The 27,616-nt window shown below is 34.8% G+C and overlaps 1 protein-coding gene across 1 annotated transcript; it reads left to right on the forward strand.

The window, feature by feature from the left end:
• On the forward strand, nucleotides 1-27,616 carry OGG1 (8-oxoguanine-DNA glycosylase 1). The gene is made up of 3 exons (XM_089828941.1): nucleotides 1-1,483; nucleotides 26,588-26,798; nucleotides 26,925-27,616. Exons 1-3 carry the CDS (start codon nucleotides 606-608, stop codon nucleotides 27,165-27,167), a joined length of 1,332 nt encoding a protein of 443 aa, XP_089685067.1. The 5' UTR covers nucleotides 1-605; the 3' UTR covers nucleotides 27,168-27,616.

The raw sequence follows: 27,616 nt of genomic DNA on the forward strand, positions 1-27,616 counted from the left end.
AACAACGAATGTGGTGAAAATTTGACTTTCTTTTGTCTTTATTACTTGTTTTGTGCGACTGTATGGGATCCTCTCCCTGTGGCTACCCTTGCGGCTCCCACCTTTGGAGCCGTAGCTTCCATCCGCGAGATCGACTCGCTTTTTACGTAGGAGCTCAATTTTATAGCTTCTGCACTCTGTTCGTCCTCACTGTTACGACTGCTGAAAACTCTGCTGCCCTCGCTATTGTGTCTGCTTTCCTCTTTCGTGCCTCTACTAATTTTGTGCAACTATTCGGCCATGTACGTCACATTTTTGCTCATTATTCAAACCTTGTCGCTGCAGATTTACCTTCTCTGCCTGTGATCTATGCCTTCCACGACATTTCCCAATCCCGTGAAATATAATTTCCTGGCCAAAAAATTTAGTTCCCCTAACAACAAATACTAGTCTTCCGTAAGAATTATACTAGCATTATTATATTACCCCACTTCTAAAACCCCCGTTTACTTTCTCTCTTCCAGGTGACAAAATTCATCTCTGTGGGCAATAATACTAAGCCAATGCCACTATCCATGGTTGAAACAAACAACTGAATAGATGCTTTTACCGGGCCTCATCGTTTCATGAACCGAGCCTTGTTTCATCAGATTTCACAAATGAAGAGAACGAGGAATATGCGCATAGATAATAAGGTAGTTGAAACCACAATGGCAGTAATCTCGACTCCTCCCAGAGCAATCGCCTTTAACCCTACCACCAAAAGGAGGTCTGTCAAAAACATTAATGCCCACAAAACTAAGAGGGTCCTCATCCGTGAATTTGAAAAGGATTACACTACCAGTTGCAGTGCATCATCATCATTACACAAAACACTCATCGATAGCGAGAACTCATCTGACTCCAAAACAGCAGAGACACAAAAAAGTTCTATATCCGCAACTGATTATAAATCTGATTTATGTTGGAGAAGCCTCAACGTGAGCACGAAAGAACTATGTTTGGATCTTACATTTCCCACAGGACAGACCTTCAGATGGAGGGAAACTGGCCCTACATATGGCCCATCAGAATATACAGGGGTCGTGGGGGTTCACTTGTTTACACTCAGGCATGTTGGAGATGAGGTCAAGTACTTCATTCATGGTCAAGAAGGGCAATCAGAAGAAGAACAAAGGGCAGTGCTTAGTGATTATCTGAATCTGGATATTTCGTTGAAGGGTATGTGGAATAAATTTGTACAAGTGGATTTGAGGTTTGCAGCGTTGGCTCCTTATATGGGTGGTGCTCGTTTGCTGCGACAGGATCCTCTGGAATGTCTCTTCCAGTTCATTTGCTCGTCAAATAATAATATTAAAAGGATAACGCAGATGGTGGAATATCTCTCCAGTTTTGGACCTTATTTGGGCACCGTTGATGACACCGATTTTCACGCATTTCCTTCTTTGAGAGAATTATCATCAGTTACAGAAGGCCAACTTCGGGCCGCTGGGTTTGGTTACAGGTCAGCTTACTATCTCGTTAGGAATCACTAAAATTTAGATTTCGTGTTGTTCTAGCAACCCTCCTCAAACGCAAACTATAAAAAAGCAACTTTGCAGTTTATTAGTCGAAACAAAAGTCAAATTTAAGCTGAGGGGACTTTTGCCTTCCACTTTTACTGGTGTTTTCTTATTTTTGTAAGACCTGTATGCAGCTTGAACGATTTTAGATTGAATTTGACCTTTCATACAGGGCTGAGATGATTCCTTCTACAAGCATGGAGTGAGTAGCTGGTAGGAATAGACGTATGTCCCTCCAGCAACGGATTCGACAAACATTCTGACTGTGCTTTGCTACTTCATGTTTTCCCTCGTGCATTTGCGAAATATTTATGGTTGGGAACTTAGGGTTGTTCGTAATGCACTCAGGAAATTTGCATATGAAAGTTTTATCCTTATCTACATTTCACTTATATCAATTAGTAGCCTAAAGCTGTAGTAGGGCTGGATATTATATAGCGTATAGCTCACTGTGCTAGGTTCAAAGAAATCAATCTAAATAACACAGAGCAGAATACGAAAGAACGATGAATGATATTTAGAGATCAAAGAACATCATGCTATATAAATTTAAGGGGTCAAAGGATCTGTCCATGCTTATCAGGTATTATGAATGTATATCTCACTGAAGGGGATATCAAGTGAAGAATCCGCTCACTTCAGCTTCTATCAAAAACATCCTTGGGTCGAAGTAACTGTAGCTCTTAAAAAGCTTAATATGTGTTTTTCTTCTCATCCCTTGTCATCATTTTTGCTATGGAACTAAAAATGCTTGTGAAAAGGGCTTGGGTGAAGAATCTTGTGTGCATACCATTCTTCATGAATGATATATCTAGAGAGTACTGTCAAAATTTTGCTTGTGGGAGGAATTTTTTGTATAGTCCAGCCCCTCCCCAAAGTTGGAGGATTCCCTTTCAGAAAAGTTGTAGTCTGTTTTCATTCTTCTCCTGCTCCATATGGTCATCTGAGAATTCTATACTCTGTGAGTAGGTTTTTAATTGTTACTTATTTTTCAATTACCGGTCTTCTCTTGTATAGCTTCTTGTATATTTTGCATTTCATTGTTTGAATTTGAAGACCTCTTCCTCTTATATTTTATCCCAGATAATGGCCTCCCTGAAGAGGCATCATAGAGCCCTGCAAAATATGTGCAACTTTTTTAACTGTACTGCTTAGGACTATAGCACAATTGTCTGTTTTCCTTCTTAAGTTCTTAACCTGCCCCATGTACTTGGTCATCCGAGTATTCTACATCCTGTCAATATTTCTCTACTTGCCATTTGTAATATCCTGGGATTTGACAGTTAGTGTTCACCAGAAGAAAAGAATAATAATGCATAATCACCTTCGGCGAACAGTATAGAATTATCTGAAGTATTTGACCAAAGATCTCAACACAAAATGCTCATAGTATTTCATAAAATAATTTAAACCAGCACACATCAGGAAAGCTGATCTACGCCTTGATAAACCTAGACTCCAAGACTGATACAAATATTACTGAACTGCAGCAATTAAGAAGTTTTTTACATAGTTCTCCTCCAAATCAGCACATACATGAATTGTGAAACCCTGCTGGTGGCAGATTATTTCTCAAGGGTTGAGACTCCAGTGTCTGGTAGTTAAGGCCTGTCAGAGCTCAGATTTGTCTGTTGTAGATCAGATTACAAATGACAAGCCCAAACTTCTGAAATCTCCTCCAAAAGTCATTAGCAAAGTCTGCACTAGGTCTGAAATGTTGACGACAGGGTTAAATCCCTTGGGTCGTTGCCACAAGAACTTCAAATCATCCACAATGAATGGGACAAGAGTTCATTTACTGGCAGCAGGGCCCAGTTACCTGAATTGCCACCTAAACCACCTTCTAATTTCCACAATGTTGTGTGCTGAGCATTAACTGCATCCAGACTCTTTACAATAAGGTGCGGTAGATCTGATCTGGTTGCTATCTTTTCCAATCTGAGCAGATTTCTTTCTGTTGTGCTCCTTGCCTGTGATAGAAAAACTCTAGTTAACTTGGTGCAGCTACCTGAAGTGGGAATGCTTGAAAGAGGCTTAGGGTTTTTGTTGAACAAATGATAGCTTCGGTCAGATGTAGGAATATATATATATATATATATATATATATATATATATAGATGTATGTATTTATGTATATCAGTATATGTTGTGTATACTGATATATACACACACATATTTAATTGTTCATTATAATATCACCATTTGTGGAGACATGTCCACCATTCATGGAACATGCCTCTTCCTTGAATATATATTGCAGATCCAATCTCCAAAGAGGGACACAGAAATCAATTAGTGTTTTGCCTCTTGGAAATGGAGCACCATAAAATCAGAATCAGACTCGAGAAATAATAATCAGTATTTTTCAATATTGATTTAGCATCACTTTTACATTTGACAAGAGCAAGATTATCCATATTCTTATTACAACCTACAGATAAGGTACAAAGATTAGTAAGAATTATTTTCTGAAAATTTAAATGACACTGATAGTTCAAATTTGAAATAAATTTGATCTTCTTTAACATGGTATCAGAGCTTTGCTAAGGAAGATCTGATTAAATTTGAGAGTTCAGATCACTCAAAACTCAAATACTATCCCTCTTGAAATTGAAATCACATTCCATTCTTCATAATGTCTAGTATAATCAGATTTCAGGATCGTCTTGAAGGTGCAACCAATTTTACATCATGGAAATTTAGAATCCTGATGATGTTGAAAAAAATTAAATTAGACTCATTTGTGAAAAAAAAACCAAATCAGAAGCAGAGAATGATCCCGAGAAAATCCAATGGATCCAGAACAATGAAAAGGCTTTGAAACTTATGGTAGATGCAGTTAGGGATCATATAGTACCTATCTTATTAAAACAAGATACTGCATACCTAATGTTTAAAACTCTTGAAATCACATTTGAAATAAACGACACCAGTAGAATCCTTGCATTAAAGAGGCAACTTAATCATGTAACAGTGAACAAGGGAGAATCCATCACTGCATATTTCATGAGAATCACTGAATTAAGATATCAACTCTCAATAGTTGGAAATCAATTTGATAGCAGGGAGTTAACATTAGTATATCTAGGTGGCCTACCAACTTCATGGGAGTCATTTATTCAAGGTATAAGTGCAAGGTTAAAAACTCCCTAAATTTGATAGGTTGAGAACAGATTGCTTACAAGAAGAATCTAGACTGATGACTAAAGGAAACAATCAGAAATCCATAGATGAGGATATTCATGTATTAAACACCAATTTTGTAATGTCCCCATTTTAGCAATTGACCAAGTGTGTGCGCGTTAGCCTTGTTCTACATGGTCCCGAGGGCTAACGAAGGGTTTAATGGGATCTTGGAGTGTTTTGGCCTAGTCATTTCCAGTTTGGGCCAAAACGAAGTTGATTTACTCAGTTTCAGGCATATTTACTATTTTAAGTAAGTCGGCAGGACACAGTGCAGGTCAATTTTGGGGATTGGATTCGATACTCCTCGGTGAGAGCTTTCCGATGAGCTATCACTCGCATTATTCGGAGTCCGATTGCTAATACATTTTAATGCCTGAAGTTTTATTAAAGTAACGTCTAATTTAATTGTAAAATATTAAAGTGTTACTTTAATATTTATTTTATGGTGATGTGTACCCAAGGGAGACATAAGGGGTATTTTAATATATGTTTTATATTACACATCTTTTATCCCACATTGCCCATATGAGTTGAGGGGACCCGTGGGAATAGAATAAAAGGAAGCATTTGTGGCTTCATTAGACAGGTTGAATATGAGAAGAAATTGGTGTGTGAGTTGCAGTTTTGTTCTTGGCATTTGAGGACGTCTATCCTCTCTTGTAACATTCTAGACGTCATTCCCTTGGGGTTTGGCCTTTGGAATTCTTTCTTATTGGCTTTAGTATCAGGCAGTTTAGTTGCATTTCCGGCTACAGGCAGATTTGATATTTTGCTCATATCTTCTTCACTACTTGTCCGACGCTTATGCCGCTTGGAGGGAATGGTATTATGAAGGTAGTGGACTGATTGGAGGACAAAGTATTGTAGCAGCAAGTTCGTAAGCATGGGCTGGAGTATTATGACAATATTGCTGAAGTAATTAGTGAGTTGATAAATCTGCCATGTATTTGGTTTTATGAATTCTGAAAATAACATTTTATTAGCAACAGTTCATTTCCACTTTGCATATTGTTGTAGTTTCTCTCTTGTTTATGTTGTATGATACCAATTCCATGCACGAAACACAACAAACAAATAAACGTTTGATTTCCAGAGTTATAAGAGGTTTTAAGAGGTTGCATGCAAACGGTTTGACAAAATTCATTTCAGCAAATTGGTTTAGTTTTATGGGACATCCAGGGGTGTCCATTACAAATTTTCATAAGAAAGGTAAAGATAAAATAAAATAAAATAAAGAAGAATACTTATGGAAGGGATCATCCAAGAAGAGGAGAGACATTTCCCAGATACAATATTTCAGATGTGATCAGTATGGACACTATGCAATCAAGTGTCCTGATAGAACAAAACAACAAGCATCTTTGGCTAAAGCTAATATAGAACATGATTTTGATAAATTTGTCTTCTACTCAGCATTACCAAGCCAAGTATCAAACAAACTCAAACCCTGGGCGATTGATCATTAAGACACATCAGAGGATTCAGAGAACACTTAGATACTATGGTAGAAGAAATAGACGGAGAAGTAACTGAGTGAAAGTTGAACACCTTAGGAAGAAACTTGGTATGGTAGAAAATGTAAGTCATAATTGAGATAAGTCTTAAATTATTTATTTGTTCTTATGTATATATATTTAAAAGATGCTTAATTTATAAACTCTTTTTTGTCGTGTGCGACTCCATGACTTTATGGGCTCCCTTGTGTACATTACTGAAAGGTGACAGTCTTTCAGATAATTGACACTTGTATTTCACATTGTAAGGTGACAACTTTACAATGATTAGTCTCAATATCCTGATAGATATCATGTGACTTGATATCCGTGGACATGTTGTGATAGTTAGTATCTCTTGAACATTATGGTAGATATCATGAGACTTGATATCAATTGAAATATATTCCTGAACATGCCATGAATTGTTAGGGCAAGACATCATGAGACTTGATGTCAGTGCACATACCATAATTTGATATTTAATGAAGAATTTTATGTGACTTGATATTCTTAAGCATATCATATCTTTTGATATCATGAGTAAGGTGATATTTCTTCTCACAGTAGATGTGTATATTGTTGTGATCTATACTCGGTTAATACCTTATCTTCCCTAGCTAAGAGGGAGTGTTGAACAAATGATAGCTTCGGTTAGATGTAGGAATGATAACCAATTCTATGATATATATACACACATATTTAATTGTTCATAAGTATATCACCATTTGATCTAATCGATTATCATTCTTGCACCCGATCGAAAACATCATTAGGCCAAGTATAATATCGATTTGCATTTAGAGACTATTACTTGTAGATTATTGTTATTTCATGTTCTACACACAATCTCGATCGAGCATTGATTATTGGTGATTTAGATTGGATATTTGTTTGTGCAATATTACATCAGATCTTACTTGATAAGTATTGGTGTTTGTAAAGTCATAACTTGACGTAGGGAGAAAGGGTATGGAAGGGGTAAGGGAGGAATAACTCAGCTTAAACCTACCAACACTCCCCTGCTCAGAGTTACACAGGGAAGCTATACACAAAATCTGATAAACCACAGAGAACATGAGGCCAGATGCAACATATTCATAGGTGTAATTTAGTAATTATTTAACTTCACGTATTCCCAACATGCCTAGCTATGAGGCCTTTCAGGGTGTGGCCATATACAATGAATCAATGAAATTAGAGTCTAAGCTCGATCTCCTATCTTCTACTCTCTAAGAATCTGATCATTTCCTACATCTAACCAAGCTTCTTTTATAGCAAGCTAAGCCACAAGTCGGCTAGTCAATCATTTAATTACATTATAGGTCCAATCTTGGAATAGTAAACCAAAATCCAAGCAAAGGACAGCATAAGATCACACACACTTAAAGATAGGTCCACATGTGTGTTAGGAGTCGCCCTCCAATTGCGCAAGATGCCACATAAGCATAAGAAACTGCGCCAATCGAAACAAGATACCTCGCTGGATGAAAACAATAGAAAACATAGACCACAAAGAATGACACAAAACTCGAGAAATATGGAACATTAGAACTTGCACACTTAGGACAAGGATCTAGGATAGGTCCTCAATAGATATCAATTGTGCACAACAAGAAACCAAAAGCAACAATGCCTACTTCGCGAACAACAGACTAGAATTGAAACAGGAAATATCTTTCGTTGATGCAAGATTGCTCAAGACCCAAGATGCTCCTGCATTAGACACCTAGGGTTAATAAAGAACTAATGTCCACATCAGCATCAATTGTATTTTGACCTGAATCATAAAGATCCAACTCAGCTTGTGTAATCCACGAATTGTCTTCGACTGGTTTGTCTTTCCATTGGACTAGGTATTCCATGTAGTCTTTTCCTTTGGTGTTTTTACTTATTCGGCTATTCAAAATCCTTTCAATGCTATCTATCTTCTGCTTAGGATAATCCAAGTTATTTTTCAGCCCATCATCTAACTCAAAATACTCGAAGATATCTACAATGTTGAAAATATAGGTGAAATATCCATATCTTATGGTAATTCAGCTTCAAAAGCATTTCCATTGTCAAACTTCCTTAGAATCTGACAAGGACCAAACTTCTCCATTTTCAGCTTATTGTAGGTACCAACTAGAAATCTGCTCTTCTTTAGATGAATCATAACCTCGCCTCCAACTTCAAAAGATTTTTGTCTCTTCCTTTTATCTTCTCTCTGTTTGTATATCAAATTATTGTCCTCCAAGTTCATTTTCACTTCGTCATGCAGTGTCTTCATGAAATCTGCAAATTCCTCAACTTCTACACTTCTTTTTGTCTCAAGGTTCAGAGCCCTTAATTCAATAGTTCCCTTAGGATTCATGCTAGTAACAATCTCAAAATATGTCTTCTTTGTACTTCTATTCACAGAATTATTATATGCAAACTCTGCTTGTGCCAAAATCAAATCCCAATTAGTAGGCTTATCTCCAACCAAACATTTCAACAAGTTACTCAAACTTCTGTTCACAACTTCAGTTTGTCCATGTTTTTGTGGATGAAATGTAGAACTAAACCCTAATTTTGTATTTGACTTCCTCCAAAGTGTCTTCTAGAAATAACTAGTAAACTTAGCATCTCTGTCTGAAACAATAGTCTTAGGCAAACCATGAAATCTTACCACTTCCTTAAAAATTAATTCAGCCACATGTACTGCATCAGATGTCTTCTTACAAGGTATAAAATGAGTCATTTTTGAAAATCTATCAACTACTACCTAAATAGAATCATTACCTCTCCGAGTTCTAGGCAATCCAAGAACAAAATCCATACTGATATCTTCTTAAGGCTTATCAGGTTTAGGCAATGGTGAATACAATCCCAAATTCTGACTAGTTCCTTTTGTTGTTTGACAATGTTTGCAACTTCTCACCATCTTTCTGCACAACCTTATAAATCTATGGCCAAAAGTATCTATTCACAATCAACTTTATTGTCTTATCAATCCCAAAATATTTCTCCTTCATGATGTTATCTCTCATAGATCCTCTAGGTATACACAACTGAATTCCCTTAAATAGCATGCCTTCCTGAATGAAATAATCAATCCACTTATCTCTCACCATTTGATCTTTACAAGCTTTCCAAGGTTTTGCAAAATTAGGATCAGTTTCATATAAATATTTCAAATCATTAAAACCAAGTACTTGAACTCTCATTTCTGTCAGCAAATTCCTCCTTTTGCTCAAAGCATCAACAACTTTGTTTAAGTGTCAACTCTTCTACTTTAATGAAAAAGAAAAGTTCTGCAAAAACTCAACCCACTTCATGTGTCTTTGATTCAACTTGTTCCGACTTCCCCAATTTTGCAAAGCTTTGGGGTCGGTATACAACACAAAATCTTTAGGCATAAAATAATGTTTCCATTTCTTCAAAGATTGAAAAATAGCATAAAATTCTTGATCATAAACTGAATATTTTCTCTTAGCATCATTCAACTTTTCACTAAAGAAAGCTAGAGGTCTTCCTTCTTGAATCAAAACAACCCCAATGACACTTACACTCGCATCACATTCAACTTAAAAGCTTTACTGAAATCAGGCAAAGCAAGTGTAGGCAACTTTGCAAAAATTTGTTTCAATGTTTTAAAACTCTTTTGTGCTCCGTGTGTCTATTTGAATTCCTTTTTGTCTCCTCTCATAATCTTAGTCATAGCATTACAAATAGAATTGAAATTTTTGATAAATTTTTTATAAAAACTTGCCAATCCATGAAATGATCTTACCTCTCCAACATTCTTAGGTGTAGGCAAATCAAGAATAACTTTTACCTTTTTAGGATTCATCTTCAAACCATCAGCTGAAATGACAAAACCAAGGTACAAAATTTCTTTCTTCATGAGTGAACATTTCTTTAAATTAATCAACCATTTCTTGTCCTTCAATTTCTGCAATACTTGTCTGATATGCTTAAGATGTTCCTTTTTTAGTTTACTAAATATCAAAATGTCATCAAGATATACAATTACAAACTTACCCAAGAATTTCTTCAGGACTTCAGTCATCAGCCTCATAAAAGTACTAGGTGCATTAGTTAAACCAAAAGGTATAACCAATCACTCAGACAAAACCTTCATTAGTCTTAAAAGTAGTTTTCCAATCATCTCCTTCTCTAATTCTGATCTGATGATATTCACTTTTCAAATCAATCTTTGTAAAATTCTATGCTTCACTCAAACTGTTCATTATGTCATCCATCTTAGGCAAAATAAATCTATATTTCACTTTTATCTTGTTTATGGCTTTAGAATGAGTGCACACTCTCCATTCTCCATTCATTTTAGGTGCTAACACAACAGCTACTGCACAAGGACTCAAACTTTCACTAATCAAGCCTTTCTCAAGCAACTCTTGCACATGCCTATTCAATTCAACCTTTTCGTTAGGGGTCAATCTATGCAGTGCTTTATTAGGCAAACTAGCTCCAAGTATCAAATCCATACAATGACTTATGCTTCTCATAGGAGGTAAACCATTAGGTACATTATCAGAAGTAATGTCTTGAAACTTTGCCAACAAAGACTCAATCTCAGGTGCATGTTCTAACTCATCTTGTTTCTTAGTCTTTCTAGGAATCAAAGCAAAACAACCATTTTGTTCTTTCACTTCTCTAGCAAATTGATTACCTTCAATCAAGCATACTCTGATTGTGGTACAATGATTCTTATCAAGTTTTTCTACTGAAGGCAACAAGATTTGTTTCTTTTCGTCAATCCAAATAGTATACTGATTCGATCTACCATCATGCAAAGCTTGTTTATCATACTGCCAAGGTCTATCCAAAAGAATATGACAACAATCCATAGGCACAATATCACACAAGACTTTGTCATGATAATTCCCAATTTTGAATCTAACAAGGCATTGCTCACTTACAAGTAATTTATTCTCTTTTTGGATCCAAGCAACATGATAAGGCTTAGGATGTCTCAATTTCTGCAACTGCAATTTGTTAACCAGCTCCTCAGATGCCAAATTATCAGAACTTCCACTATCAATGATCACCTTGCAACATTTTCCAGTGATTTTACATCTGGTTTTTGAACAAACTTCTTCTCAGAATAGGTTCTCCATCAACTTCTTCATTCCACAAGATCCTTCTCACTCCTTCACATCCCCAAGTGGAAGATTCTTCCATTTTGTCGGATAATCTAGAGTGGCCTTGTGTTCCTTAGCTTTTTCCCTCACATTTGAGCTTACTTCAGGTTCTAGAAACAATTTCCCCTCAACATCAAGTGGTAGCAGCTCTAGGGATAACCTGTTGCCCAAGCGCCTTCTTCAGACATGACACTTGAAATTTTTTGTATATTCTATTCTTCAGAAATTGCAGCTTATATTCAACTTTGTCAATCCTTCCTATGATCTTGTACGGTCCATAGAATTTTGATTTTAACTTACCAACACGATTTTCTTTTGAGTGAAGATTGTCAATAGTGCTGTAGCCTCAGAAATACCATGTTTCCCACCTCAAAAACCCTCTCAGATTGGTGGCAATCAGCCTACAAATATTTCTGGTTTTGGGACTGCTGTAGGTTCTCTGATTGCCTTCGTAATGTCTAAGCTTTGCCAAATAAAAACTTTTGCCCCTGGTACTCTACCATCCGAAAGAGTCAAATCCATGAACAAAATAACATCATGACCATAGAATTCAAAGGAGTCATACCATAGACACGGAGAAAGTAGAATTTTAGCAATACTCTCCAAGTTATAGCCACTTGACCCATGCTGTTCACTTTCCTCTAAAATGGCTCCTTAAATAATCTTCTATCCAATTGTGCACTTCTTTTGTTTGCCTATTAGATTGAGGATTATAGCTAGTGCTTGGGGTCAGTTCAGTACCTGTCAAACAAAGAGCACCTGCTAAAACAAGCTGATATACCTGCTTTTCCTGTCACTTACATTATTCCTTGGTAGCTCATGAAGTCTAAAAGTCTCTTTTAAAGAACAGATCAACAACTCGTGGAACATTGTATTCTGAAGATATAGCACAAAGGAGCATGTATTATGATCCTGTCTGTCAGCAGTTACATAGATACAATCCTTACCTTGCACCTTTGATAGGCGTATGATCAAATCTATGGAGGTACTTTCCCATTTCTAATTTGGAATGGGCTGGGGCTGCAAGAATCCAGCTGGATTACATGCTTTGTTTTGTTTTGTTGGTAAACCAAACACTCCCTAACATGATTCAACATATCATTTTTGAATCCCTTCCATGAAAAACCTACTCTTGCTTGTATGTCTTGTAGTAACCTGGATAACCAGTGCATGATGTGTGATGGTATGCACTCAAAGTTGTCTCTTTCCCTTTGATTTTGGTGCAAGATATATCCAATTTTGTAGAGGACGAGCTCATCAACCACCTTAAACCTGTTATTTTGCAACTTCCCATCCTAAATGTTATTAGCAATTGCATTGTTAGCAAATTCAGCTATTATGGAAGCCTTCCAATCAATAGATATCAGCTATAGAACAGAACTAAGGTTTCCTAGAGAATGCATTGGCTACTAGTGATGTCCCCTTTCTGAAATAAGATTTGATAATAAATAATAATATTATTAAAATATAAAAGGAGTGTAAATAATATTAGAATAAAAATATAAAAGAGTTAAGTTAAAAATTTAATTGAGTTTAATGAATCGTCAAAGTAATGAAATGAAAATGTGTGACTCCCTCAAACATGAGATATAAAAGAGAGAAGAGATTTTCATTTGGAAGGGGACAACGAGAAAGGAAGAAAGAAGGGAGCATGGGAACCAAGGAAGGAGCAATAGAAGAAGATTGGTAGTGGAAAGAGTTGATGAAGATTTCCAACTCTTTCATAAGGTGGTATTAATGAGAGATTGTGACTTTTTAAAAGATCATTAGGGATGGAGGGTTGTGAATCAGAAAAAGATATATATGATAATCAGAAAAGTGAAAAGCGAATTAGGGAGAGAGAGAGAGAGAGAGAGAGAGAGAGAGAGAGAGAGAGATATGACAATGATTAAATGTTTATTATATTAAATATCTAATTAACGAATGCGACATGTCTTGTCATGGCTTATTCTCAATTTAAATAAGAGGTCGCTGCCATTTGGAGAACACATGCCAGATACAATGGTAGTGCTTAGTACATTTGTAGCGATCCTCAGAAAACAACATGGTATCAGAGCCGCTTGCAAATTTAAGGAGTTTATAACATTGAGACAAATAAAACTTGCAGGTCGATTGATGAATGAAAGGTGTGAGAAGACAGTATTAAATAATATGAATCCCTTACGAATGCCTGCTAAGTAGAACACACGAGAGATTTAGCAATACACCAAACTTATAGAGGTGTTTATTTCATAATAAGACCAGATTCAACTAATCCTTTGTTTCAGACATCCAATAATTAATAGAGATAAAAAAAAAGAAAAAAGAAACAATAGGAGGAAGATTAGAAGACAATGATCTTGATGCGACGATCTTTGGAGGATTCTAATTAGAAGCTAATATGATCCAATCAACATCGAGTCTAAAACATAATTTACCCCAATCATCGATAAATGGAGAAAATATATCACTTTGGATATAGTATTGGTTGGCATATATTGAGCGATAATAAGTGTATACATAGATAGAGAATTTGTGGAATATAGAGGAATATAGAGGAAAAGCGATTCAGAAAGCATGAATAATAGAGGGTGGTTAATACAAAGGACATATAGTAAGAGTATTGTTTCAGACTACAATACATTAGCCATACATAGAGGCATTGTTCTTTAATATAGAAAGCATATTCTGCATACAAGTAGTCGATAGCTCTTACTTTCCGTAGAGTATCACATGATCAAAAGAAGAAACTATGAATCTTATGAAGGGTACACACTACTCACTATCACTGTTGTTGGGTGGATCACAAGAACATAGAAAAATATATGTTGGACCATATCTTGACAACAAGCCTTTCATATATCTCTAAAGATATTAACCAATAATATCCAAGGAGTGACATGAATGTATCATAAACTTTGAGTATCTCAATATATCCTAAATGAAAACGTTCAATAAAGGATCTATAGCAGAGGAGGGAAGCTTGCAGTGAATGTGAAATGGAGGCTTTACAAAGATAAATGCTGAAGAAGCGTTTAGACACATATCATCAAATAGGAATTAACTAAGTCTTCCATTCAAGCATTCTGCAAAGAAAGAGGATTGGGGTAAGGGAGAAATAGATATACTCAGTGGGAAACAGTAAGTTGGCACATTTATAGTCACCAAAGAGGGATAAACTATGAAGAACAAATAGTGAAAGAGAATATAGTGAACTAAGACAACAAGAATATAGTTGCAAAAGTATAATCAAAAGAGGAGCGACATTATTTTAAAAGGATCAAACGATACACTCATCAATGATATTGCATGCAACAAAGACATTAAGTGTTTAGTCAACCATGAGGCCATGTTATTCGACAAGGTAAGACTGTGGGATGTTTGGTAAGTATTTTATGTCCCATGAATTAGTAATTAATACTAATGTTAGTTTGTATATAATGTATTAAGTCAAGCATTTCTAAGATGGGATTGGTAATGGAATAAAAGATAAATAGACAATTTATATAAATAATGTTCATTTATGAAAAGGTACGAGGAATATTTTTTGTCCCATGAATAAGTATTTAATACTAACGTTAGTTTGTGTATAATGTATTAAGTCAAGCACCTCTAAGATGAGATTGGTAATGGAATAAAAGATAAACAAAACAATTTATATAAATAATGTTTATTTAAGAAAAGGTATGAGAAATATTCGACTTCTAGTGAATCTCATATCCTTTGTAGAGTTATTCTAAGACGACCTAATAGAAGGGGTCATTAAAAGTAATAAATAATTGTTTTACGATTGCAATATTAATGCCTAATGGCATGAAAGACTAAATAAAAGGATATTGATGTACATTTAAGTATTTATCCTTCAATATTTTATTTGATTAATCAATGTAGTCTCTCTCTTATTTGTATATACTATAAGAGCTTTCCTTCGAGAATGTTCTTGCAGGAAAAGGAGGAATGATATCAAGTTCAAAGGGAGCATAACACTCCATCAGAAGCATTAGTGGATGAGGAGCTCAGGAGATTGAGATTCAAAGGGAGCTTGACATTTCATTAGAGGCAACCTTGAAAGAGAGGGAATAGATAGAGAATATGATTAAGTCAATCCTTGGTGATCTCGGTCATATTGATTCAGAGGGAGTAAACCATGTTGAGATGGAATCACTAGTGATCAATAAATTGTAGTAGTCAAGAGGACCGTGATTCATGAATATACCTTGTGACTATGTAATTGTAATGGGCCTACCCCCTGTGTACATCACGAGGAAGTGACGACTTCCAAATGATGTCACTTGTATTTGCAGAAGTTTTCTATTATGATGGATATCTTATGATGTCTATGCAGATCATAATAGATTATACTTTGCATGGTGGATGTTTATATGGTAAGCATTATGAGAATGCGTGTGCACATACCTTATAAACTTTTTTTGAGTACATGGTGAATTTTATGCATATTGATATTCTGGAAGGCCATTACACATAGAGTACTTGGTGAATATTACGCGTCTTGATGTTTTGGAAGGCCATTACTCACAGAGTACTTGGTGAATATCACACGATTTGATGTTCTAGAAGGCCATTACTCATAGTATTTGGTGAATATCTTGCATCTCAAAATTTTGCAGGCCATTACTCAAATAGTATTTGTTGAATATCATTGATATTTTGAGAGGCCAATACTCATGATCTCAGATGTGATATCAAACATTTTTGAGTAAATGGTGAATATCATGTATTTTGGGAGACCAATACTCATGATATCAAATCTTATTAAGTATTTAGTGAATATCATATGTTGATATTCTGGGAGACCAATACTCTTGATATCAAAATGATGGATATCTTTTGATCAAATATATCTTTAATCTTGCTAACTTGATATTACTTCGAGGTAATATGTGTGTTTATCCTCCCTAGCTAAGAGGGAGTGTTGATGTTTGGTAGCTTTTGTTGGATAAACCTATAAATAGTTATATATGAGATATAATATATACAAGTTTATTGTTATATGAGAGAAATTGATATAATACGACTAATTAAATGTTTTATATTAATTATCTAATTAACGAATACACATGTCCCATTCATGGTTTATTCTCAATTTAAATAAGAGGCCACTGCCATTTGGAAAACACATACCGGATACAATGACAGTGCTTAATACAATTCTCTCTCTTGAAGCATCACAATCTAAAACAAAAAAAACCAAGAATTTTGGAATAGCTAAAATTGGAAATGAACTCATGACTTCTTTGAGCTTGTCAAAAGCTCTTTGTATTGCATAGCTCCAAGAGAAAGCTCCTTTCTTTGTAAAATTTGTCAATGGGCCTACAAGCTATGAAAACTCCTTCACAAACCTCCTATGCTAGATTAAAAGTTCCACAAATATCCTCAGGTCCTTGGTCTTGGCCAATCTTGAACATTTGGATCTTCTCCTCGTCTACGCTAAACTCTTGGGCATTAATCTAAGCCCTAAATATAATATTCCGATTAAACCAAACTTGCATTTGAATACTTTGGAATAGAACAAATACTACTCAAGTATGCCAAGGACTTCATCCATGTGCTTCAAATCATCTTCTCATGTGTTACTGTGAATCGAAATGTCATCAAAGAAAATCAATTTCTCAATTGAAAAATAAAGTGCTGATTCATGCATGACTAAACGGTGATAGGTGCAATGGTCTACCAAAATGGCATGGTGAAGAACTCATAGTGACATTTGAAGGTTGTTTTGTGTACATCCGCCTCTCTAACCCTTGTTTGATGATAGCTTGACCTTGAGTCAATCTTGGAGAAGTGCATCGCACCACAAAGCTCATCTATCAACTCATTTATCTTGGGTATTGTGTAGCAATTCTTGATTGTCTTTTTTTTAGGGCTTAATAATCGATGCACATCCTCATAATCTACAAATGAAGCAAATGGTTTGGAAATATTGTTTTGTCACCCAAGAACAATGACCTGCAAACTGAATAATCTTCACAATCAAGATAAGCAACACAGAGATGCTATTCCACTAATACGAGAAATAATTAAACTGAGATAGCATACAACATAGACACCTTTTATATATAATAAGCAAGGTAATTTTGATATCCCCTTCCAAAAGTAAATTTAGTATTAATTTATAATAAAGCTAAATATCAAAAAAATAATTGATAAATATTAATGATAATGATCAATATTATAATAATTAATGTAATACTCATATTAATCTATCAATCTATAATATAATAGATATGTCTGCGAATGTTATTTGGCAAGAATAATACTATGAATATTCCCTTAGAAATGGAGGATAGTGAATGGTTAATACAGAGCAGCGATTATATTCCCTAATATCAGCAATTAACGACAACACCCTTATTGATAATCTTGTAAATGACTATTGTTAATTATATGATAGACAATAGCTATAAAGAGAGACTAAGGATGCAGTTCTTCAGATGACTAATGACTCAAAGAAAAAGTATTTAGAAAGAACAAATAACCTTTATTATTGAAGGAAGCTTGGTATTGCTAAGGAATGTCAATGTCATCGGATACAATAACACTATCAATACAATTAGGGTGCAATTAAACACAAGTAACAAGAAGGGTGAAGAAATTGGTCAATGGACATAAGTTGATTTGATCATAGCATTTATCAATGATTACGATAATCAAGCATTGATTATGAATGAAGGTGGCATGAAAGAATATGACTAGTATAAGGGAACATGTCTCTTGGAACACGACTTACCAACCTGCCAACAAGATATAAAAGGCCATTCATAATCATTCATTCAAGGGGAAGATAAGAGAGGAATATAAAAGTAACGCTGGAAGTGACAGTCACCACAATTTGATCTTAAGAGGACTATATGAACTCTAAGATAACTCAATATTGTTTCTACATTATAGTAGACTATACTGAATATATTTATATATGAAAATAAATACAAAGACTGTTATAATGTACGTGTGTTTATATACACCATAGTTCCAAGAATCACAACGATTCATGCGATTTGGCGATTCGATTCAAGCCAAATGATTTTTTTTGAATTGGTGAATCGAATCAGCGATAAAGGGTTAATGAAATAAGTTACTCACTGAATTTCAAGGGTTTTTTAAATTTGCCGATTTGTGGCCGATTCGATTCTGATTCATGGCCGATTCATGATTCCATTCGGCCTTGCCGTTTCCAATTCGATTTAGATTCTTGTTACTTTGATATATACACACATAAGCAAATATATGTTTGAATAATCTGTATTATATATTTAAATGATCTAACATATATCATAAGAATAATATTAGAATTATTTATATTGACTCTCACTCCTATTACTATTTTCCTAAGAAAGAAAGACTTAATTGTTACAAAGGAGAGCTTGTATAAATCCAAGCAATGGATGTTTGTCCCAAGATAGGGTAGGGATCAATGACCCTGAGTGCCTTGTGAGAAAAGTCCCAAGAAATGCTAAAGGCTTGGATTTTTAACTTTGAGGGAATCCATTGCAAGTTGGTATCTAGGCAACTTGGATAACACCTACTCCTTCCATCATCGAGTTGGAATAGTAATAGGGAAAATATGAATGATAAGAATTTGTACATAGTTATAAACAACTTAGTTAATAAGATAAATAACTAATCCTATTAGGAAACATTACAATCCAAACCCTAATCGAGAAAAATAGGATAGATAAGTCCCAACATGGGACATTACAAGTGGTATCAGAGCATGATGCTATTCTGTAGGGTAAGAGATTAAATAAGGAAACATTCTAAAGGGAATCTAAGAATATGTGCACTATGTGTATACTCTATGTTCTCATGTACCAATTGTGTAAATCGCGTCTTCATGCATCAATTTGTATAATTTGTATTTTCATGTATCCTATGTATGCTTTGTGTCTTCACATATTCATGCATAAGTTTACAAGTGCTAAATGAAACATGTAATTGCTTGAGGACACACGATTTTGGGAGCGTAGGATTGTGATATCCCCTTCCAGAAGTAAATTTAATAATAATTTATAATAGAATTAAATATCAAATAAATAATTGATACATATTAAGGATAAATCAATCTAATACACATGTTAGTCTATTAATCTATAATATAATTTAAATCAAATATCATATTATGGCATCAGCCAAAGGAGGACGGATATATCTGTGAATGTTATTTGGCAAGTATAATATTGTGAATATTCCCTTAGAAATGGAGGATAGCGAATGGCTAATACAAAGCAACGATTATATTCCCTAACATCAGCAATTAACGGAAGCACCCTTATCGATAATCTCGTATATGACTATTGTTAATTATATAATAGACAATAGCATGAAGAGAGACATGATCTGATTCTTTCGATGACTAAAGATTCAAAAATAAATAAGCATGTAGAAAGAACAAATAACCTTTATTATCAAAGGAAGCTTCGTATTGTTAAGGAATGTCAATGTTACCGGATTCAACAACACTATCGATACAATCAGGGTCTGACTAAACATAGGTAACAAGAAGAGGGAAGAAATTAGTCAATGAATAGAAGTTGATTCAATAATAGCATTTATCAACAATTACAATAATCAAGCACTGATTAAGTATGGAGGTGGCATGAAAGAAATGATTAGTATAAGAAAGGGAAACATGTTCCTTGGAACGTGACTTACCAACCTGCCAACAAGATGTAAAAGGACATTCATTATAGTTCATTCAGGGGAGAAGATTAGAGAGGAATATAAAAATAACACTGGCAATGTCAGTCACTGCAATTCGATCTTAAGAGGACTATATGAACTCTAAGATAACTCAATACTGTTTCTACATTACAGTAGACTATACTGAATATATTTAATTATGAAAATAAATACAAAGACTGGTAATAACGTACGTGTGTGTACACACACACACAAGCAAATATCTATGTTCCCCCAAGTTACTGTGACGGGTTTTCGGGACGACATTTTTTTTTTGGTGATTTTGGAGATTGGGGGGGGAAGGGAACTGCTATATATATAGGGAAATTTTAAAATATACACTGAAATTTGCAAATATACATGTTATTCATACGAAACTAAGTATAAAGCATGTCTTTTAAACATTTTAGAACCTTAACATACACTATTTGAATACCATCTAGGAAATAATGATCGATTTCAGTACTCAATTGTCAATATGCATATCAATATGTGAACAAAAATATTTAAATATAAGTTTAGCATGAACAATATTATAAAAATCTGAAAATCTAAATATGCCCAAAGGCTAGAGGGCTGCCATAAAGTCTCATGATCATGTTCAAGTTTTTTTGTTTACTTTTTTTTTGTTTTTGCTTTGCATAAATCAGGACGACCGACTGTCACCAGTATGGTTGGGGGATGTTTGGACGTCCCTTTTCTATACTAAGGATGGCTTGTCGTTCCCTTTTTCCGTCCCAGAGGTCCCCAAGTACCGGGGATGTCTCCTGCAATTTTTGCCAATCTAGGGACAACGGGGGGATGTCCCTTTCTCGAAAACCTTGGCTTTTTGGGTGGGGATACGTCCTCGCGGTATGTAGGTAAATATCTATCTATCCATCTATCTATCCGTCTATCAATTAATAAGAATAATGTCTGAATAATCTCTATTATATATTTGAATGATTTAATATATATCATAAGAATAATGTCAAATTGTTTATATTGACACTCAATCCGATTGTTATTTGGCTAAGGGAAGACTAAAGTGTTACCAAGGAGGGGCTTGTATAAATCCAAGCAATGGATCTTTGTCCCAAGATAGGGTAGGGATCAGCCTTGTGCGCAAAGTCTCAAGAAAGGCTAAGGGCTTCGATATGTAAACTTTGAGGGAATCCATTTCAAGATAGTCTCTAGGCAACCTAGATAACACCTAATCCTTCTGTCATGAAGCTGGAATATAGTAATAAGGAAAGTATGAACAGTAATTATTTGTACAAACAACTGAAATTTAATAAGATAAATAGCTAATCCTATCAGGGAACATTACAATCAAAACCCTAATTGAGAGAATTAGAATAAATTAAGTCCCAACAGGGGGACATTACAATAATGATGTATGTGAAATTTAATAAGATAAATAACTAATCCTATCAGGGAACATTACAATCAAACCCTAATTGAGAGAATTAGAATAAATTAAGTCCCAACAGGGGGACATTACAGTAATGATGTATGTGAAATCTAATAAGATAAATAACTAATCCTATTAGGGAACATTACAATCAAAACCCTAATTGAGAGAATTAGAATAAATCAAGTCCCAACAGGGGGACATTACAGTAATGATGTATGAATTATAACAACATACGACTAAAGTTAAAAGCATAATGCACGATATCAAATGCTAAGTGGCTATATTCTAATAATGAGATATGGCCCCATCATAAGGGAAATCTAGAATGCCACCTATGACTAAGTAAACTTAATCCACGTGAATATAACAAAACCACATTCATACCAACACTCACCTGTAAGTGTAACTCAGGGAGATGAAAACATCATGCAAATGATGTATAACTGTTTGATGCAAAATAGGTTTTGGCAACAAGGCCATGTTAGATACCCATGCACAATTACAATGCAATGCAATCCCTCAGAAATGGACAAAAGGAGAAAAACCCCCTGGGAGAAAACTCCTCTCGAAAAAAGAGAACGCAAGCTCCCCATAACAAGAGGCACATGGAGAACATTTCTACTTCAACTTTTTATTTAGTTAGAAAACTCAACACGTTTTAAAACTATTCAGTTCATTCCTTTCCGACTGCACCTTACGTGCTCATACAAAGAATAGTGCATCACACGTCTCTAATCCTCATTTCCTCTGTGCTTTCGATTATAGCATAGACAATCATTTCATTTAACCAGAGATGAGTTTTCTACATCCTATTTTAGTGGAGTCTACACATCATATTTATTGGTGGACTTGTACAACTTAAGTCTGGCCATTATGGTTATGCAGAATATATTGATTCAGTGATTGATGGCTATATCTGTTTTTATTTGCTGGTCTGTTAGTAAACTGCTTGTTGATTCTGGGCACCTGACTTGTGTATTGCTTTTAACAGTCTGGGAAAAGATCTCTTTTTCCAGGGATTTGGGTGCAATGAAAGTGATTTGTAATAGACATCTTATCCGAAATCAACAATTTCCTTTCATACGATCTGCTGATGAGTACTATGTCCTAAGTCTCTTTTTGTGTTTGAATAAAACTACTTTTCATCTGCTCAATTTAATCTGGTAAGTGATGTGGAAACTTTGACTGGCAACATACCCAGTGCAGATCATGTATGAATTATCTCCTTGTCGCTTGTAGTAAAAGACTTTCAATATCTTTTGTGGATAACTCGTTGCTTAATTTAAGTTCTCTTTGAACAAGAAGAGTAAATCCTGCCTGTGCCACACTCCCATTCTGGTGCACTTGAGAAACTAGATGCCAAGGTCTAATTGTCTGCATCAAACCCATCAACATTATCATGTACACATACATATAATTAAAAGATGACCATGATCATTCGGGGAAATGATGTATTCAGCCTGATATAATTGGAATGTAAGATGTATGCCTCATAATAAGTTTGTTTCATTTATGCTATAATTCCTTTGAATAATACGTTTTCTGAATTGTATTGCTTTAGTATGAATAACGAACTAGTTATGAGTGTTATGAAGAGTTTCTGATAGCTAAACAAAGGTTTGTTGAGTAGAGTTCAAATGTTGATAACTCAGAGTAGGAAATCTAGTTGTGTAATTTTCTTGGAAATCATGCAGCGGAAAGCCATAAATAAAAGAAAATTTGAGCCTCAAGTCATCCCCGTCGATGATCTCCCATTTTCATACTGCACAGACTCAATAATCCCTGTAATGAGGTCAGTAGAATTGTTATGTCTCTAGATGAGTTGATGGTCATGTCCATTCAATAGATTATAATTAATCCTTAAGAGCAATTCTTTAACATATACTTCCAGCCTAAGTCACAAGGTTCACCGAATTTTCGGCTCCAAGTTCGAAATTCGGCAAACTTAAGAAAATGTAAAAAATCGTATAAATTTGTAACAAATTCGTATGGCTAGTCTATTACAATAATAGATAATTGTCTATTATTAGTTAATGGTAATCTATTGTAAATATCTAGTTAGCTTTAGTTAGCTTTCACATTTTTAGCTTTATCTGTTAGAATAGAATATTTCTATTCTTTTTGATAGTTTCCTAAGGAAACATCGCTTTATTCTTTTGTATATATAGATCTCTCGGTCTCTGTTAATAACAAGCAAGATTTTTACAAATTAATTTGTAATATAGTCAACCACTGTCATTTCAGAAAAAAATGTATTTTATTGTAAAGATTTTTAGGGTTTTCAACAAATTTTTTTAAATAAAAAGACACCTCTGTTAACAGGAAATGCATCCAAGTTTATACAACAGCTAGGGTCAACTGTGGGGGCCATTATTTGCGATCCTGTCTGCAAATCACTGTGGGGCTGCCTCTTGTATGTCGCTGCAAAGTTGAAAATTGTCACAGGACATGAGTTGCTAGGAGTTGATGCACATTCTCTTGCATAACTCTGTTCACTCGATGTCTCCGGAATAATCGGCAAAATCTTCTGCGAATGGCATCAGCAACGTTTCCATCCCTATCCATGGCTTCCATTTCTCTCCGTCGCTTGTTTCATTTTCAGACAACCATAGGCAACGTGATTTTCTACGTTTCGAGAGTATTTGATTTTAGGTTTAGTTTATAGTTTTAAACTTTTATTATTGTGTTTTATTACTGTTATTAATATATATTTATTTATCGAATATCAAAACATTAAAACATGTCAATTATATTTTTATATTGTATAGTAATGAATAGCATTTACTTATATTATTTATTATTATTTATCAATGTTTATATTATTTTATATTATTGTGTATTTTAATAATAAATAAACATGTCAATACTTATATTATTTTATATTATCTATAAATTATTAAAACATATAATAATAAATTAGGCGAATTTAATGTCGAAGTTTTTTCCGATATTTTTGACTTGTTGAACTTCATCCGAACTTCATAGTTGTCGAACTCGAACTCAAACTCAAACTCGAACCTTGTGACTTAGCTTCCAGCATTGCTGAAATGTTCAAAGCTGTTTCAAGCACAAAGAGAAATGGGGTTGGCAGATGTAGGTGACAATCTGATATTTGTATTTTAGAATGGCCAAATACTGATTTCAGTTTAGTTTCACAATTAGATGCTTTCATGCAAAGAATGAAGTCTCTATCAAAGACCTCGAATCCAAGCAGAAGGCTTCTTGATGCTGTAAGGGATGGTTAAGCCGCCTTAAGCGTATTGAAAAAGGACAGGAAATTTCTTGAGGGGATTAAAAATTTCTTAAAATTGAATTCCATGCTCTGTTGCTGCTATAGTTTTCAAACTACCAAAAATAAAATCAGGATCAATTTGTATGAAGTGTCCACCGATATTTGTGTCCAGTGATCACATTCATAGTGGATTTATATGGTAATATAATATTTGTCATTGTACTCCAGACAGATCAAAACTTAGTAACATTAATCTTTTGAGCCTTACAATTCAAGGAAACTTAAATAGAACTTATACAAATTACCATAGTAAATCTCACATAAGAGTACCAAGGCTGTATAAGATACTTTCGAATAACTTCCTCCCTGAGACAAATAGGCCTCCACATCCTCCAAGAGAAACACTAATGCAAATCCTACTTCAAAAAGACAAAATGAAGACGAGCTATTGTTGTTGCAAACAAAATTCAAACAGAAACCCATATAGTCAATTCAAAATATTTTGAAGTGAAAATGGTAGGGTTCAACTCATGTCCTATGAGAGATGCTTGGGTATTTAGCCAAAATTTATTCTATTGCAATAAATATGCAAGCATGAGAATGATGGGCAAAATAGTGCCAGAAAATACTTTCAGATGTTTTAGTGATTGATATTTTCATTGTGTGGGGCCAATGTTCTTAAAAGACTTCACAAACATTTTGGATGGGAGAAACTTGAAAGGATTACAGCTGAGGGCTGTTATGGGTATATAGCACTATATTATTGATTTGAAAGCTTGTTGGAATTGAAAATTCAGCAAATTGCCAAATGGAGGAGATGCCGTGGAAAAATCTTCTGTGGAAAAATGTTAAGGCATCAGGGACATAAATACACCTAAAACATTCGTGTATCTTACAATGAAGACATATGCTTGCTATGATTGAACTATTGTCATAACAGCAAGTATGCTTACTGTAAGTTGACTGTTTCATTGAGCTGTTATAAAGACTTTCACCTTGGCTGTTTAGGCCAGGAGGAAGAGCATAAAATATAGTTGACATTATCTATAGGTTAATCTTATGGGATACATCATTTATACATGAAAATTGACATGCTCTGTGCAATGCAAATTTGAATCACTTGCATGTGCATCAAAAAACACTTGTAGCAAATCAAGAAAAAGTAATCAGAAGAACCATATGCTCCTAGTCAACCTGGATGTCATAATTCCTTGTGGCCACCTAAAGCCAGAAATCATATAATGATTGGATTCTAGTATGGGAGGAAAAACACAATCAACAAGCTTTCTTAATTTGCCATCTAAAAGCCCCAATATTAAAATACTTTTTCTCCATATTCTCATTCCCATCCACCTGTTGCTAATTTTGATTCGGGTTAGGGTCATGTTCTCCTCCAGCCCCTTTGTCTTGGGTATGATGGTAGTTTTAACAAAAAACCTGTGTCACAGAATTGTTTCTCATTTTGTGGATTTTGAGTTTTGTGCCATATGCTTATTTGTCTATGGGCACTTGTTTGGATTTACTACCATTAATATTTTTAGCTTTTGCCTTTTGTTTCAGATTCTCTATTTTTGGTTAGCAAAGTTCATGTATGACTGTCATATAACTTTAATATACTTTTGAGACCCATTGAGCTCTTGTTGTTGTTGTGGACAGCAATGATAATTTCTTTCTTTCTTGATATCTTTGCATAAATGTCTTTATTCTTTAAAACCAGAACTAAATATCTCAATAATTATATAACTGATAATTTTGTCATACATTCCCTGATGCAGTTTATCTATTGAAGTCTGGCTTCACTATCTACTAGCTGCGTTTCTGTAAATTCATTGTAATAACTTGATATATCTTGTTATAGGTCATTGATCTGTGAACTTCTTGATCATAGCTTGTCTCTCATCAATTGGTAATAACTTGCTGTTGGTATGACACAGGGCTAAATATATAGTTGATACATTCAAGGCTCTAAACTGCAAAAATACTGGTGGCAAGGAGTGGCTACTGTCTCTGCGGAATTTACCTCTTGAAGAGTCAATGGAGGCTCTCTGTACCTTGCCTGGAGTAGGCCCAAAAGTAGCATCTTGTATTGCTCTTTTTTCTCTAGATCAGCATCATGCCATTCCTGTTGATACACACGTGTGGCAGGTGAGTGTTAATTTATGTAAGAAAGTTCATTTTGTAACAAGTCTGGCATGTTTTGGCTGAGAAAGATAACAGAACAGAGTCCAAAGATTTTGATGTATGTTTAATTCCTGCACTCAAATACACCAGATTGCCATGCAATACATCACTCCTGAACTATCAGGTGAACGCTTGACTTCAAAGCTGTCCCAGAAGGTCTCCGAAGCATTTGTGAGTAAGTTTGGTAAGTATGCAGGGTGGGCTCAAACTGTACTTTTCATTTCTGAGCTATCTTCTCAGCAAGCTATCCTACCTCAACACTTGCGTACTGTCAAGGAGCCAAAAGTGAAGACCAAACAGAAAAAAGGTTCTCTCAAGGACAGAGATGAGTGAGGGGCCAAGAACAATCAAAGTGCATCCATTCAGATTGTTCAATCTAATGGTTTTCTTATCTACTCTGGCAGAGGCACAATAAGCTTCACTAATTGTTGTTGACACCTTATATTTTCTTTCTCCCAAGGAAGTTGCTGAAATCGGTAGAAATTGAAAAGCTCTGTTTGGCTGAAAAATCAGTCAGTATTCTACCAATTAATTTTACAATTAGAAAATGATTGCTCCTTGATTTTTTTCTTTCTATTAAAGTGATATTTGTTTGCTATACTTTAAAGAGAATTTCCTCTAATTGACTCGTGTAGTTGAGGACAGAGAAAGCTACAAGTAGGTGGATGGATGGGCAAGTTACTTTATACAGACAGATACATCCACATGGCAATAATTACAAACAATACATATTTGATTTTCTCAAAGGTCAATATATCCATCATCCACCACCTTCACTTGTA

The sequence above is a fragment of the Cupressus sempervirens genome, chromosome 5 (genome assembly GCF_028749045.1).
Source record: "Cupressus sempervirens isolate cs-2001-9-10 chromosome 5, ASM2874904v1, whole genome shotgun sequence".
In the NCBI taxonomy this organism is placed as follows: Eukaryota; Viridiplantae; Streptophyta; class Pinopsida; order Cupressales; family Cupressaceae; genus Cupressus; species Cupressus sempervirens.